Source organism: Ascaphus truei, chromosome 20 (assembly GCF_040206685.1).
Source record: "Ascaphus truei isolate aAscTru1 chromosome 20, aAscTru1.hap1, whole genome shotgun sequence".
NCBI classification, from domain to species: domain Eukaryota; kingdom Metazoa; phylum Chordata; class Amphibia; order Anura; family Ascaphidae; genus Ascaphus; species Ascaphus truei.
Genome location: NC_134502.1, coordinates 29,142,295 through 29,158,818, shown reverse-complemented (window position 1 = coordinate 29,158,818; position 16,524 = coordinate 29,142,295). Strand labels below are relative to the sequence as shown.

Below are 16,524 nucleotides of genomic sequence, written 5' to 3'. Positions count from 1 at the left end.
AGTATGTAACTATATACCTCTTTCTCTCCCCCTCTCGCCCTGCCATCCAACTCGCGCTCTCTCTCTCTCTTTCTTAACCTCTCACTTTCTTCCTCACACCCTCTCTCTCCCTTTTTGTGTAGTAACACAGGTGTATCTTCTCACACGTCGTAGTGTTATTGTGAGGCATTTATTAAAGAGTTGTGTAAAGGACATACATACAGATACAGTACACACACACACAAACATGTCTGTGTTTTACATTGTCATATATACAAACATGATACAATTATTGTTTGTGGGTCAGTACAGGAATAGTATTGGAGGCTGCAGAGAGAGATGGAGGTGCAGTTACAGAGCTGTGTGTATGTAGGAATAGCAGTAGAGACTGCAGAGAAGGATGGAGATGCAGTGACAGAGCTGTGTGTACACAGGAATACCAGAGAACACCTCAGAGAAGGATCGAGGTGCAGTGACAGAGCTGTGTGTATGCAGGAATAGCAGAGAACACCTCAGAGAAGGATCGAGGTGCAGTGACAGAGCTGTGTGTATGCAGGAATAGGAGTGGAGACTGCAGAGAAGGATGGAGGTGCAGTGACAGAGCTGTGTGTATGCAGGAATAGCAGAGAATACCTCAGAGAAGGATAGAGGTGCAGTGACAGAGCTGTGTGTATGCAGGAATAGCAGAGAATACCTCAGAGAAGGATAGAGGTGCAGTAACAGAGCTGTGTGTATGCAGGAATAGCAGAGGGGGATGCAGAGAAGGATAGAGGTGCAGCAACAGAGCTTTGTGTACGCAGGAATAGCAGAGGAGACTGCAGGGAAGGATGGAGGTTTAGTGACAGAGCTGTGTGTACGCAGGACTAGTAGAGGAGACTGCAGAGAATTATGGAGTTGCAGTGACAGGGTTGTGTGTACACCGGAATTGCAGAGGAGGCTGTAGGTCAGTACTGAGTGAAGAGACAATCTCCAAAACTTATTCTCTATCCATCTGTGACCTCGATTTAATGGTGGACCTTTTGAATAAACAGTCTAATCTTTGCCTTTACTGGCATGGTTCCTTAGCAGATGATTCTTCGTGTTCACCTGGGGTCTGAAAATGATGATATAGCACTTGGGCAAAAAGATACAGACCACCAGAGCCCAGCTGGAGGACAGAATGGCGAAGACCTCCATGGCCACGGTGTACTTGCCACGGGCACTGAGGGAGGCCGGGATATAGGACACCCAGACACTGAGGAAGGCCAGCATGCTGAAGGTGATGAACTTGGCCTCGTTGAAACTGTCAGGGAGCCGCCGTGCCAGGAAGGCAACAATGAAGCTGATGGTGGCCAGGAGGCCGAGATATCCCAGCATGCACCAGAATGCAATGGAGGAGCCCTCGTTACACCCAAAGATGATTACCCCGGGTTGGGATTGAATGTCAGGTTCTTGGAAGGGAGGGGAAAGGGATAACCATGTCACACACATGCAAAGCTGAATAAAAACACTTGGAATGATGACAAAGTAGGACACCTTTGTCCGTGTCCACTTTCTTAATGTGCTGCCTGGCTTGGTGGCCTTAAAGGCGATGACAACTATAATTGTTTTGGCCAAGACGCAGGAGACACAGAGGGCAAAGACTATGCCAAATGCCACCTGCCTCAGAAGACATTTCTCAGGCTGTGGGTAGCCGATGAAAGCCAAAGAGCAGAGAAAGCCGAGGCACAGGGACACCAGGAGTAGACAACTGAGGAACCAGTTGTTGGCACGGACAATGGGCGTTGTCCTGTGGCAGATGAAAACTCCCAGAATGACAATTGGGATCATTGAAGAGGAGAGGGAAATGGCTGCTATGCTAATACCAAGTGGTTCTTGGTAAGAGAGGAACTGTATGGTCTTTGGGAGGCACCTGTCATGTTGAAGACTTGGCCACATGTCCCAGGAACATCTGTGACACTCCACAGCATCTGGAAGGGGACACTGAGGTCAACTTTTGTCAGGAATTGTATGAGTTTTCCTAAAACATCTGTGACCTTCTTACCTGTTTGGTTGGAAATCTCTCCTTGGGGACATGGGACACACTCAAAACAACAGGCAGCTTTTCCTGGTATGGCCATCTTCCTAAACCCCGAGGTACAACTTGGGCTACAGAGCGAGAGAGGAACCTATGGGAGATTCAATAGATAAAATAAGTCCAAAATTCTACATGTTTATCTATCTATCTATCTATCTATCTATCTATCTATCTATCTATCTATCTATCTATCTATCTATCTATCTATCTATCTATCTATCTATCCATCCATCCATCCATCCATCCATCCATCCATCCATCCATCCATCCATCCATCCATCCATCTATCGATCTAGTATATTTCTCTCTCTCCTTCTCCCTCACACAAACTGTTTATAACACCATCTCTCACTCCTTCTCTCACTCTGTTATCTCTCTGTCTCCCACTGCTTTATCAGCAAGCTGAGTTTGTGGATTTAAACAGTTGTCCTGCATTGAAAAGCCATGCATCCAACCTACTCTATGTATTAGTTCACAGTATAAGGTTTTCTCAGACATACCTGTGTCCCCCCACTGGCCCAAACAATAGCCGCACTATCTACTCTTAAGATCTTTCCATCGGGGGCGCTTGAGAGATAACTTCCCACTTTCACCTGCTCCAAGGAGCCTGTGGCGCTCAGATGCCAGTTCACGATATCGTAGAGGGCTGGGGGGTTCCCTTTAGCATCAAAAAACATCTGGGTCCTGTCTTTGGTCTCAAAGTTTACACCCTTAATGTAATGGAGAAGCTGGAAGAAGTAGATGATGTCAGACATTTAACCAGTGACTAAAAAGGTCAGTCCCACGTAGAAGCAATGTGACCTAATGATAGTGACGACTTTAATGGGTAAAAGGGTCAGTCCAATGTAGGAGCAAACAAACCATAAAAAAGGGAACAAAATCAAGAACTCATTGGTCAGAGCAGATCTGGGAAGCAAATTGTCACATCGAACCTTCAACAGCACACCTAAACTTGGGGCTTACTATTGTTGTAACAGTTACATACTGTAGTCGATGAGGTAGAAAATACATAGATATCCATCACGTTCGACCTGTGTTAAATGAACATGACAGATACTTATTTTATATTTGTATTTACAGTATATTGATAAAGAGAAAGGAAAAAAATAACACCCCAGGAAACATTTGGTACATCCCGGTACACCTTTCCTTTCTAAAAGATGCCCAATCTTTTTTTGAAGATATCTATTGTATCTGACATCACTGTCTCCATGGGTAATGAATCCCACATTGTAACTGTCCTTTCTGTAAAGAACCCTTCCCTGTGTTGCTGGTGAAATCTCCTTTCCTTCAACCTTAAGGGGTGACCCTGTGTCCTTCATAATGCCCTTGGGATGAAATGTGATTGAAATGTGAGATAATCCGGGAAAAAGATATGGGCAGATAATCCTAAAATCTCTAATATTGATCCAGAAGAAGGGAAACAAAACCCACATGTCAAATGGTGTCTAATAAGGTAAAAAATACATCCAATAATTGCAATCAGATGTCTCCCTTGATAAACATCCTTCCCATGTTTACTTATTTGGTATATCCATGTATATCTTTCCTTTCTAAGAAGATGTCCAACCAATAGTTCTTTTGAAATCTCCTTGTATTGACCTTGAATGTATTTATATATTCTTATAAAATTCCCTCTTAGACACCTTTTATCTACAGTAATGTGAACAAATCCAACTTCTCAGCATAACGTAGGTCCTATAGTCCACCCCCTTTTGTAATTTTGTGGCTCTTCTCTGGACTTTCTATAGTTCCATAATTTCTCTTTATGGAGTGATGCCCAAGACTTCAGTGTAGTCTTACTAATGCTTTATAGAGACACGTAATTATGTTTACTTCCCTTCCATCCATTGCCCGTTTAATGCAAGATAACATCTTGTGTCCCTTTGCAGCTACTGCCTGACATTGGGCACTATTCCTAAACCTGCTTTCAACAAGCACTCCTAAATCCTTCTCCATCAAGGAATCCCCCAATTTATCTCCATTTACAGTAATTTTTAAGTTGCCAGTATGTTCTAGTTTCCCTGATGATCATACTATTTTTCTAATGACGATGACCTGTTACATGCTACGTCCCTGGTAGGAGAGATGTGACCTGATAACAGTGACCTTTTTAATGGGTTAAATGGTCAGTCTTGTCCTGCAACAGGATTGGGTTTTTCCCTGCTCTCTGGATGCCAGCACACTTGCCCTAAAAGGAGTTGTGCATTTCTCCCTGTTATGTAATTCCTGTCACTGCCCAGTGTAACTTTGCTACATATGTATCCTTCCCTCCCTGGTTTTTCTGTAGCCTATATGTTCTATTAAGGGACTAGGGTATTCATTTGGGGTGAAAATTAGCATTTGGGTTCCTGGATATATTGAGTGCCGCTCACGCTGGTCTACCAACTAGGACACCACACCCAGAACCCTCCCAGAATCAAGATTACACTCCAGAATCTATACAGGAATGATCATCTTTATACCATTATTTCTACAGCTGCATACAGTTTTTAGCACCATGCATTATACATTTGCTGTGTTTTCTGTAGCCTAGCAACTACAGCACAGACCCCTGTAAATTTCTCCCAGAAACCCTGGTTGTTTGAGTAGTCCATCTATATCCTATGTGTTCAGACTCGCAAATGTCCTTTTGGATCCAGAAGTCTGTGAGTACACACATCTTTCTGCCTTTCCCATACAGGCATTCTTAATGTACCTCTCCCCCACATATGCCACTCACCCCACAGTTCCCCTCATCTGTTGTTATTGTTTGTTTTGCAATTAAATAACAGAAAGAAAGAAGGACTCAGTGTGCATCTATGGGAAGTGAGTTAACCTGCCTGACCCTACATCTTAGTTACAAGGGGCTAGAGGGCCAGAACAAGTCTCATGAGATATTTAGCCTTACTTGCCAAGGTCGAAACGATGAGATGTTGGCACAGGCACCATGATGGAATGGTCCACTTCCGGGCTTACAGTGGAGCAGGCTTTGTAAGGCCCATGCAAAGGCGTAAACTGATATGTACACATTGAAGCTTACTCTCAGATCTGCTTCAATCATGTCGCTGTCCAACTTCTCTCTTCCTGTACATTGTGGAATTGTGATGTTGCCTATCCAGTCATCTAAATTATTCTGGTCCCACCACTTACAAGAGAAAGTCTGTTCCCAAAACTCCCTTATGAATATATAATTTGGGGATTTGGAGGAGTGGAGGGTTTGGAAATACTCAAAGAACCCTGGCATCTGCCCAGAATGGATGGCGAAACCTATGGTGCCCACCAGGACCCTATTAAACTTCTTCTTGGAAAGGAGAGCAGAATTTGACCAAGATTCACTGGCCACCCAAATTTTCCCAGTCACATTCTGCCTCACCAGCTCTTCCACCACTGGCAGAAATGTAACATCAGAAGACAATACCACAACTACATTGGCTGTTGACTCCCTGATGATGCGGACGATGTGGGGAGCATTACTGTCGGATTGGCTGGTCATAATATTCTCAACAAAAGCCACACAAGCCCCGACCTTGACTATCTCCTGCTGGACCACCTGAATCCAAAATTGACCAATATCATTGTCAGTGGCCAGGAGACCAATCCAAGTCCATCCAAAGTGAGACACCAGCTGGGCCAGACCTTGGGACTGAAACACATCACTGGGGATGGTCCGGAAGAAGGACGGGAACAGATTCCGGTCACTGAGGAGAGGGTGGGTTGAAAAATAACTGATCTGTCGAATAAAAATTACAAATGAGAATGAATAGAACTTCTACAAAGTAACATTTGGCGCTGTCTATTTCATTATTAACCAGGGCTTACAGTTGAAAGAGAGACCTGCATGGTTTGGAATGATCTGTACACATGAAGAACAAAAACACGCTCCCTTTATGGAATATGAATCTAGGAAAAAGATTGGCCCCACATATATGGAAAACCCACACACATACTCCCTGCGCCCCTTCCAAATTGGCTGCAATTTATTCATGAGATTTCTACATTTTGAACCTAAATCTCATACGAGAAGAGCCATTTAGGGGCATATTTTGATCCAAAGATGATTCAAGCCTGCCAGGGTAAATTCCAGTTTTGCAGGTGCCTGTAATCAACAAATTGCATTTCTTATTGTCCTAAATGTGTGCTAAACGTGTGATAGTGTCTAAAGGGTTAAATGAATTCTACCTGTGGTTTAATGCAATTAATGACTGACATAAGTCAGCAACAAGGTAACAAGTAGCATTGTGACGGGAAACGGTGAGCGCGCAGGTTTTTTAGTGATACATAATAACACAACACACACATTTCTCTCAAAAATACATCAGAAAAAGGGGGAACGGAAACACAAAGTGATTGTGCCCCTAAAAGAATTCACTAAACTGCACACCACCGGGTGTAAAAAGTAACTTTTAATAAATTGACTTAAAACATATATTACCAAAGATAGGAGTAACGTGAATAAAAATGAATTAAATCAAAAGTGTGACGCATCTATGTCGTCTAGTGTGTATGGTAATAATATCCCAATTAACCAGCTAATGATGGTGGGATATGGAAGGCATAGAATGCAAAAGGTCAGGGTGAACACCCCTCTGTATCAGCTGTTAGACCAGATGGTGAGTATATTGAAAGGTCAGCAAGACCGGATAAATAATAAATGAATGTCCAATCCTCATAACATGAACATAAAGTTGAACAACTCTGCAATAGTGAACTGTCACGTGAAATACAAATCCTGTGAATACAAGAACTGGCATTCACAGTCACAGTGTTAGTGAGTATACAGCATATAGTAGGTGAAAATACCTACACACAGAGGTAGGGGGAATGTAAACAGTACTCGCTGCCTACATAAACCAGACTGAAATAGCCTAGATCTGTGATCTAAACAGACTGACACAGGAACCTACAAAAACTACATTAAAACAGCTCCAAGTAGGAGACTGACAACATTGCACGTCCGACGCGCGTTTCCCTAGCAAAGGAGCTTCTTCAGGGACAAAAAAATAAATAAATGATACATAATAACACAATACACATATTTCTCTCAAAAATACATACTACAACGCCCACCGTTTCCCGTCACGATGCGAAGGGAACCTTGTTACTGGCTTCTGCCTGTTATTAATTGCGCTAAATCACAGGTAGCATTATGCTTCATTCATTTAACCCTCTGGGCACTGTCACATATTTTACAAAGTTAGTCCATAGTACAATAAGAAATGTTTTGTAATGAGTATACTATAGGTACCTGCTAAACTGGAGTTAAACTTAAAGCTAAAATGGCTCATCTGTACCCGTGAAGAAGTGATCTCCGGGGGATCTGAAACCGATGCTCACGTTCCCTCTTATTTCAAGTACGTCAATTTTTAACACACTCGTATCTCTCTTACCTGTGGGAATCTGTACAGTCCCAACATGTGGGCCAATTGGATGGAGCGTGTGGATCCTGAGTCTCCAATGACACCTGCTAGAGTTGACCCTTTGTGACACCGGTAATTGGGGATGCTTCCTTGTTCTCCCGACAGCAGCCAGAATGTCCCCTTTACTATCCGTCTAATACTAGCACAGGAGTCAAATATCTGGAAGCCCAGAGAGATGTTGGGGAGGAGGTCGGGGTTTGAGTTAATCTCTTCTGTAGCAAATATCATCGCTTGCATGCCCTGATACAGCTGGAGATCAAACCTAGAGGGTTATGTGGAAATGTCACAGACAGTGTTAGTGTCCCACACACAAACTAGTGGACTTTGGACTGTATGACCCTCAGACGAGACCACCATAGTAGAGAGACTGAGTAATATTAATGTTATAATGCAGAATAGGGTTAGTTTGAACAATCCAGAATTGTAGTAAGCAAACAGAGCACAGGCTAATGACTTTCTAAATGGAGAAAGAGAAAATAATCCTAGGGCAAACTACAAAACTAGCAGATCCGTTTTAATTGCAAGCTTCAGCCAATACAAGGACTACAGTACATGTACGTACCTACGCGTTTCATGCAAAAGCACTTCATCAAGGTGACACCTACAATTCTGGATTCCTCTCACTGACGGACTGCATGCCACAGATGCTGTGGATGTTCCACCAAGCCAACAGGTAATGGGTCTATGTGGTTGTCAAGAGGACATCACTAGGCACATACCCCTCTCAGCAATGGTCAGCATTTATTGGTGGACACCACATGTGCATCTGGACATTTATTACTATATATTCATGTGACAGAACCACATTGGATTTTGGAGAACCATATTGTACTGCTTAGTTTGAAGAAGATAAACAAAACATCTGGTCAAGATACAGACAAATATAGCGTCAGAAACTTTCAATAACTGCGCAATGGACACTAGACGATGGACAATCAGTAAAGATAAAGACTTCGGCAACACAATTATCTTGACTAACCCCAAGTCTGATAACATAGGAACAAGACCATCCCGTCCTCTACACTAATGCACAGAACGAAGATAGAAGAGAAGTGCTAATGGAAGATAAATGTTAGGGGGTGGTAGATCTGGCTGTGTCACACAAAAACAGAGATAGGGGCTCCCTCAGTCTGTCAGTGTCACACACACAGGGAGAGGGGCTCACTCAGTCTGTCACTGTCACACACACACAGGGAGAGGGGCTCCCTCAGTCTGTCACTGTCACACACACACACACACACACACACACACACACACACACACACACACACACACACACACACACACACACACACACACACACACACACACACACACACACACACACACACACACACACACACACACACACACACACACGAGAGGGGCTCCCTCAGTCTGTCACTGTCACATACACAAGGAGAGGGGCTCTGTGAAGATAGGGGTTGCTGGCATCACAAACTTTTATGAAGCCCAGCTAGCTACCCCTAAATCTATGTAACTTGGCCACCTTTGTAAGGCTTATTATGGCCAAATGTATTTAACATCTGGGGAAGAACAGGGAATGTGTAAATGTATTTCCATATCTGTAAGAATGTATTTCAAAGTCTGTATTAGTTATTACCTGTAAATACAATCCCACAGTTTAGTGAATCACTATTCTTCTGTAAATGTGCTTGGGTGTCAGCCCTGCCAGAAAGCAAATGAGATATTCCATTCCTACTGTCATTTGTATGGAGAAGGCAAGCCACTTAGTTGAAAATTTCTGTAGAATTGATAAGAATATGGACAACGAGGTGTCGGGACTCCTGTGGGGAGGTGAAAGGCTGCGGATCAGATCTGGGAGTAAGCGCATTGTATTGCACAATATTACAAAAAAATGCAGTGACCCGGCGCTCCAGTTACAGACAATATTACAAAAAATGCAGTGACCCGGCGCTCCAGTTACAGACAATATTACAAAAAATGCAGTGACCCGGCGCTCCAGTTACAGACAATATTACAAAAAATGCAGTGACCCGGCGCTCCAGTCAGTATTGTATTGCCCAGACTGATTTAATCAGGGATGGGTTATTCATGCCCACTGGCTGTTGTGGCCCAAACTTAATCAATGTCCAGCAGCCCCCTCCCATGTAAATTAAAGTCACAGAGGGATATATAAAGGAGTGCTAATGATCAGAGAATCAGTTCTACCTTCAGAAGCCTCTGAGAGCAAGAGATGCTAACAGGCAGAGAGACACTCCGGGAGGAATGTGGTGTTCTACAGGCAGAGAAACACTCCGGGAAGGACTGTGGCGTTCTACAGGCAGAGAGACACTCCGGGAAGGAATGTGGCGTTCTACAGGCAGAGAGACACTCCAGGAAGGAATGTGGCGTTCTACAGGCAGAGAGACTCTCCGGGAAGGAATGTGGTGTTCTACAGGCAGAGAGACACTCCGGGAAGGAATGTGGTGTTCTACAGACAGAGAGACACTCCGGGAAGTAATGTGGTGTTCTACAGGCAGAGACACTCCGGGAAGGAATGTGGTGTTCTACAGGCAGAGACACTCCGGGAAGGAATGTGGCGTTCTACAGGCAGAGAGACACTCCGGGAAGGAATGTGGCATTCTACAGACAGAGAGACACTCCGGGAAGGAATGTGGCGTTCTACAGGCAGAGAGACACTCTGGGAAGGAATGTGGTGTTCTACAGGCAGAGAGACACTCCGGGAAGGAATGTGGTGTTCTACAGGCAGAGACACTCCGGGAAGGAATGTGGCGTTCTACAGGCAGAGAGACACTCCGGGAAGGAATGTGGCATTCTACAGACAGAGAGACACTCCGGGAAGGAATGTGGCGTTCTACAGGCAGAGAGACACTCTGGGAAGGAATGTGGTGTTCTACAGGCAGAGAGACACTCCGGGAAGGAATGTGGTGTTCTACAGACAGAGAGACACTCCGGGAAGGAATGTGGTGTTCTACAGGCAGAGACACTCCGGGAAGGAATGTGGTGTTCTACAGGCAGAGACACTCCGGGAAGGAATGTGGCGTTCTACAGGCAGAGAGACACTCCGGGAAGGAATGTGGCATTCTACAGACAGAGAGACACTCCGGGAAGGAATGTGGCGTTCTACAGACAGAGAGACACTCCGGGAAGGAATGTGGCGTTCTACAGGCAGAGAGACACTCTGGGAAGGAATGTGGTGTTCTACAGGCAGAGAGACACTCCGGGAAGGAATGTGGTGTTCTACAGACAGAGAGACACTCCGGGAAGGAATGTGGTGTTCTACAGGCAGAGACACTCCGGGAAGGAATGTGGTGTTCTACAGGCAGAGACACTCCGGGAAGGAATGTGGCGTTCTACAGGCAGAGAGACACTCCGGGAAGGAATGTGGCATTCTACAGACAGAGAGACACTCCGGGAAGGAATGTGGCGTTCTACAGACAGAGAGACACTCCGGGAAGGAATGTGGCGTTCTACAGGCAGAGAGACACTCTGGGAAGGAATGTGGCGTTCTACAGGCAGAGAGACACTCCTGGAAGGAATGTGGCGTTTTACAGGCAGAGAGACACTCCAGGAAGGAATGTGGTGTTCTACAGGCAGAGAGACACTCCGGGAAGGAATGTGGCGTTCTACAGGCAGAGACACTCCGGGAAGGAATGTGGCGTTCTACAGGCAGAGAGACACTCTGGGAAGGAATGTGGTGTTCTACAGGCAGAGACACTCCGGGAAGGAATGTGGCGTTCTACAGGCAGAAAGACACTCCGGGAAGGAATGTGGCGTTCTACAGGCAGAGAGACACTCCGGGAAGGAATGTGGCGTTCTACAGGCAGAGAGACACTCCGGGAAGGAATGTGGCGTTCTACAGGCAGAGAGACACTCCGGGAAGGAATGTGACGTTCTACAGGCAGAGAGACACTCCGGGAAGGAATGTGGCGTTCTACAGGCAGAGAGACACTCTGGGAAGGAATGTGGCATTCTACAGGCAGGGAGACACTCTGGGAAGTAATGTGGCATTCTACAGGCAGAGACACTCCAGGAAGGAATGTGGCGTTCTACAGGCAGAGAGACACTCCGGGAAGGAATGTGGCGTTCTACAGACAGAGAGACACTCCGGGAAGGAATGTGGCGTTCTACAGGCAGAGAGACACTCCGGGAAGGAATGTGGCGTTCTACAGGCAGAGAGACACTCCGGGAAGGAATGTGGCGTTCTACAGGCAGAGAGACACTCCGGGAAGGAATGTGGCGTTCTACAGGCAGAGAGACACTCCGGGAAGGAATGTGGCATTCTACAGGCAGAGAGACACTCCGGGAAGGAATGTGGCATTCGTGACTCTGATCCAGCAAGGAAGAATTGCTAGCCAGTTATACTTGGATACTTCACCATGTTATTTACCCGTAAGTGTTATTTTCAAGTGTTATTTGTGTTAAAGTGTTGTGTTTGCCCGAAAGGGAACACATCTTCAGTTTATTTTATCATTTTGTCCTGTTCAATCAGTGTCCAATATATTCAGCGTGAATTAGGTCTGGTCTACGGTGACAGGCTCCCTCAGGCTCTCAGTGTCACACACACAGGGAGAGGGGACCCTCAGTCTGTCAGTGTCACACACACACACACACACACACACACACACACACACACACACACACACACACACACACACACACACACACACACACACACACACACACACACACACACACACACACACACACACACACACACACACGGAGAGGGGCTCCCTCAGTCTGTCAGTGTCACACACACAGGAGAGGGGCTCCCTCAGTCTGTCACTGTCACACATACAGGGAGAGGGGCTCCCTCAGTCTGTCACTGTCACACACACAGGGAGAGGGGACACTCAGTCTGTCACTGTCACACACACAGGGAGAGGGGCTCCCTCAGTCTCTCAGTGTCACACACACAGGGAGAGGGGCTCCCTCAGTCTGTCACTGTCACACACACAGGGAGAGGGGCTCCCTCAGTCTCTCAGTGTCACACACACAGGGAGAGGGGCTCCCTCAGTCTGTCACTGTCACACACACAGGGAGAGGGGCTCCCTCAGTCTGTCAGTGTCACACACACACAGGGAGAGGGGCTCCCTCAGTCTGTCAGTGTCACACACACAGGGAGAGGTGCTCCCTCAGTCTGTCAGTGTCACACACACAGGGAGATGGGGACCCTCAGTCTGTCTGTGTCACACACACACAGGGTGAGTGGCTTCCTCAGTCTGTCAGTGTCAAACACACAGGGAAAGGGGCTCCCTCAGTCTGTCAGTGTCACACACACAGGAGAGGGGACACTCAGTCTGACACTGTCACACACACAGGGAGAGGGGCTCCCTCAGTCTGACACTGTCACACACATACAGGGAGAGGGGCTCCTTCAGTCTGTCAGTGTCACACACACAGGGAGAGGGGACCCTCAGTCTGTCAGTGTCACACACACAGGGAGAGGGGCTCCCTCCATCTGTCAGTGTCACACACACAGGGAGAGGGGCTCCCTCAGTCTGTCAGTGTCACACACACATAGGGAGAGGGGCTCCCTCAGTCTGTCAGTGTCACACACACAGGGAGAGGGGCTCCCTCAGTCTGTCAGTGTCACACACACAGGGAGAGGGGGATCCTCAGTCTGTCTGTGTCACACACACACACAGGGTGAGGGGCTTCCTCAGTCTGTCAGTGTCACACACACAGGGAGAGGGGCTTCCTCAGTCTGTTACTGTCACACACACAGGGAGATGGGCTCCCTCAGTCTGTCAGTGTCACACACACACAGGGAGAGGGGCTCCTTCAGTCTGTCACTGTCACACACACAGGGAGAGGGGATCCCTCAGTCTGTCAGTGTCACACACATAGTATTCACTCTGATTGCAAAATAGTTAGTAATGTTCAATTAAAACTTACATCTGACATATAAGATCTGCAGGTTTGCTTGTGAAAAGGTTTTCGCTGTAGCTTCTGCCCACGTGAATTGGAAAAGTTCCCCCTATAATAACGTCTCCAGCCCCGCTCAGATATTCATTCATATTTCCACCAGACAGGTTGCATCCTCTCCCTGACCCCCAGCACATACACACTTCCACAGCTAATGTGTATAACCCCCACATTATAACGGGGAGCAATCTTCCAATTCTGTATAAACAGCAGCTCTGTCTGTGTCTGTGATTCATCTCTAACTCACAGGGAGAGGGGCTCCCTCAGTCTGTCACTGTCACACACACAGGGAGAGGGGACCCTCAGTCTGTCAGTGTCACACACAGAGGGAGAGGGGCTCCCTCAGTCTGTCATTGTCACACACACACACACACACACACACACACACACACACACACACACACACACACACACACACACACACACACACACACACACACACACACACACACACACACACACACACACACACACACACACACACACACACACACACACAATGAGAGGGGACCCTCAGTCTGTCAGTGTCACACACACATGGAGAGGGACTCCCTCAGTCTGTTAGTGTCACACACACAGGGAGAGGTGCTCCCTCAGTCTGTCACTATCACACACACAGGAGAGCGGCTCCCTCAGTGTGTTACTGTCACACACACAGGGAGCGGGGCTCCCTCAGTCTGTCACTGTCACACACACAGGGAGAGGCTTCCTCAGTCTGTCACTGTCACGCACACAGGGAGAGGGTTCCCTCAGTCTGTCACTGTCACACACACACACAAAAGGAGAGGGGCTCCCTCAGTCTGTCAGTGTCACACACACAGGGAGAGGGGGTCCCCCAGTCTGTCAGTGTCACACACACACAGGGAGAGGGGCTCCCTCCATCTTTCAGTGTCACACACACAGGGAGAGGAGCTCCCTCAGTCTGTCAGTGTCACACACACATAGGGAGAGGGGCTCCCTCAGTCTGTCTGTGTCACACACACACAGGGTGAGGGGCTTCCTCAGTCTGTCAGTGTCACACACACAGGGAGAGTGGCTTCCTCAGTCTGTTACTGTCACACACACAGGGAGATGGGCTCCCTCAGTCTGTCAGTGTCACACACACACAGGGAGAGGGGCTCCCTCAGTCTGTCACTGTCACACACACAGGGAGAGGGGATCCCTCAGTCTGTCAGTGTCACACACACAGGAGAGGGGCTACCTCAGTCTGTCACTGTCACACACACAGGGAGAGGGGCTCCCTCAGTCTGTCACTGTCACACACACAGGGAGAGGGGATCCCTCAGTCTGTCAGTGTCACACACATAGTATTCACTCTGATTGTAAAATAGTTAGTAATGTTCAATTAAAACTTACATCTGACATATAAGATCTGCAGGTTTGCTTGTGAAAAGGTTTTCGCTGTAGCTTCTGCCCACGTGAATTGGAAAAGTTCCCCCTATAATAACGTCTCCAGCCCCGCTCAGATATTCATTCATATTTACACCAGACAGATTGCATCCTCTCCCTGACCCCCAGCACATACACACTTCCACAGCTAATGTATATAACCCCCACATTATAACGGGGAGCAATCTTCCAATTCTGTATAAACAGCAGCTCTGTCTGTGTCTGTGATTCATCTCTAACTCACAGGGAGAGGGGACCCTCAGTCTGTCACTGTCACACACACAGGGAGAGAGGCTCCCTCAGTCTATCACTGTCACACACACAGGGAGAGGGGACCCTCAGCCTGTCACTGTCACACACACAGGGAGAGGGGACCCTCAGTCTGTCACTGTCACACACACAGGGAGGGGGAATCCCTTAGCCTGTCACTGTCACACACAGGAGAGGGGCTCCCTCAGCCTGTCACTGTCACACACACAGGGAGAGGGGCTCCCTCAGTCTGTCACTGTCACACACACAGGGAGAGGGGACCCTCAGTCTGTCAGTGTCGCACACACAGGGAGAGGTGACCCTCAGTCTGTCAGTGTCACACACACAGGGAGAGGTGCTCCCTCAGTCTGTCACTATCACACACACAGGAGAGGGGCTCCCTCAGTGTGTTACTGTCACACACACAGGGAGCGGGGCTCCCTCAGTCTGTCACTGTCACACACACAGGGAGAGGCTTCCTCAGTCTTACACTGTCACGCACACAGGGAGAGGGTTCCCTCAGTCTGTCACTGTCACACACACACAAAGGGAGAGGGGCTCCCTCAGTCTGTCAGTGTCACACACACAGGGAGAGGGGGTCCCTCAATCTGTCAGTGTCACACACACAGGAGAGGGGATCCCTCAGTCTGTCACTGTCACATACACAGGGAGAGGGGCTCCATCAGTCTGTCACTGTCACACACACACACACACACATAGGGAGAGGGTCTCCCTCAGTCTGTCACTGTCACACACACAGGGAGAGGGGCTCCCTCAGTCTGTCAGTGTCACACACACAGGGAGAGGGGCTCCCTCAATCTGTCAGTGTCACACACACAGGGAGAGGGTCTCCCTCAGTCTGTCAGTGTCACACACACAGGGAGAGGGGACCCTCAGTCTGTCATTGTCACGTACACACAGGGAGAGGGGCTCCCTCAGTCTGTAAGTGTCACACACACACAGGAGAGGGGCTCCCTCAGTCTGTCTGTGTCACACACACACAGGGAGAGGGGACCCTCAGTCTGTCACTGTCACACACACAGGAGAGGGGTTCCCTCACTCTGTCAGTGTCACACACACACACACACACACACACACACACACACACACACACACACACACACACACACACACACACACACACACACACACACACACACACACACACACAGAGGGGACCCTCAGTCTGTCACTGTCACACACTCAGGAGAGGGGACCCTCAGTCTGTCACTGTCACACACACACACACACACACACACAGGGATAGGGGCTCCCTCAGTCTGTCAGTGTCACACACAGGGAGAGGGGCTCCCTCAGTCTGTCAGTGTCACACACACAGGGAGAGGGACTCCCTCAGTCTGTCAGTGTCACACACACAGGGAGAGGTGCTCCCTCAGTCTGTCACTATCACACACACAGGAGAGGGGCTCCCTCACTGTGTTACTGTCACACACACAGCGAGCGGGGCTCCCTCTGTCTGTCACTGTCACACACACAGGGAGAGGCTTCCTCAGTCTTACACTGTCACGCACACAGGGAGAGGGTTCCCTCAGTCTG

At 47.8% G+C, this 16,524-nt stretch overlaps 1 protein-coding gene across 1 annotated transcript; it reads right to left on the bottom strand.

Moving 5' to 3' along the window:
• Positions 1-912: 912 nt before the first annotated feature.
• LOC142471097 (extracellular calcium-sensing receptor-like) lies at positions 913-7,662 on the bottom strand. The gene is made up of 5 exons (XM_075577892.1): positions 7,405-7,662; positions 5,058-5,747; positions 2,536-2,763; positions 1,986-2,126; positions 913-1,917 (listed from the first exon to the last, which is right to left on the bottom strand). Exons 1-5 carry the CDS (start codon positions 7,660-7,662, stop codon positions 1,012-1,014), a joined length of 2,223 nt encoding a protein of 740 aa, XP_075434007.1. The 3' UTR covers positions 913-1,011.
• Between the last annotated feature and the right edge of the window lie 8,862 nt (positions 7,663-16,524).

What these genes read in the sequence shown, in the direction of transcription:
- LOC142471097 (XM_075577892.1), bottom strand. Translation starts at nt 7,662, where the DNA reads ATGATATTTGCTACAGAAGAGATTAACTCAAACCCCGACCTCCTCCCC. An exon ending in GGGCCAGTGGGGGGACACAG is followed by an intron (nt 2,127 to 2,535) that starts GTATGTCTGAGA and finishes AATCTCCCATAG; the next exon opens with GTTCCTCTCTCGCTCTGTAG. An exon ending in CAGGTAAGAAGGTCACAGAT is followed by an intron (nt 1,918 to 1,985) that starts GTTTTAGGAAAA and finishes GATGCTGTGGAG; the next exon opens with TGTCACAGATGTTCCTGGGA.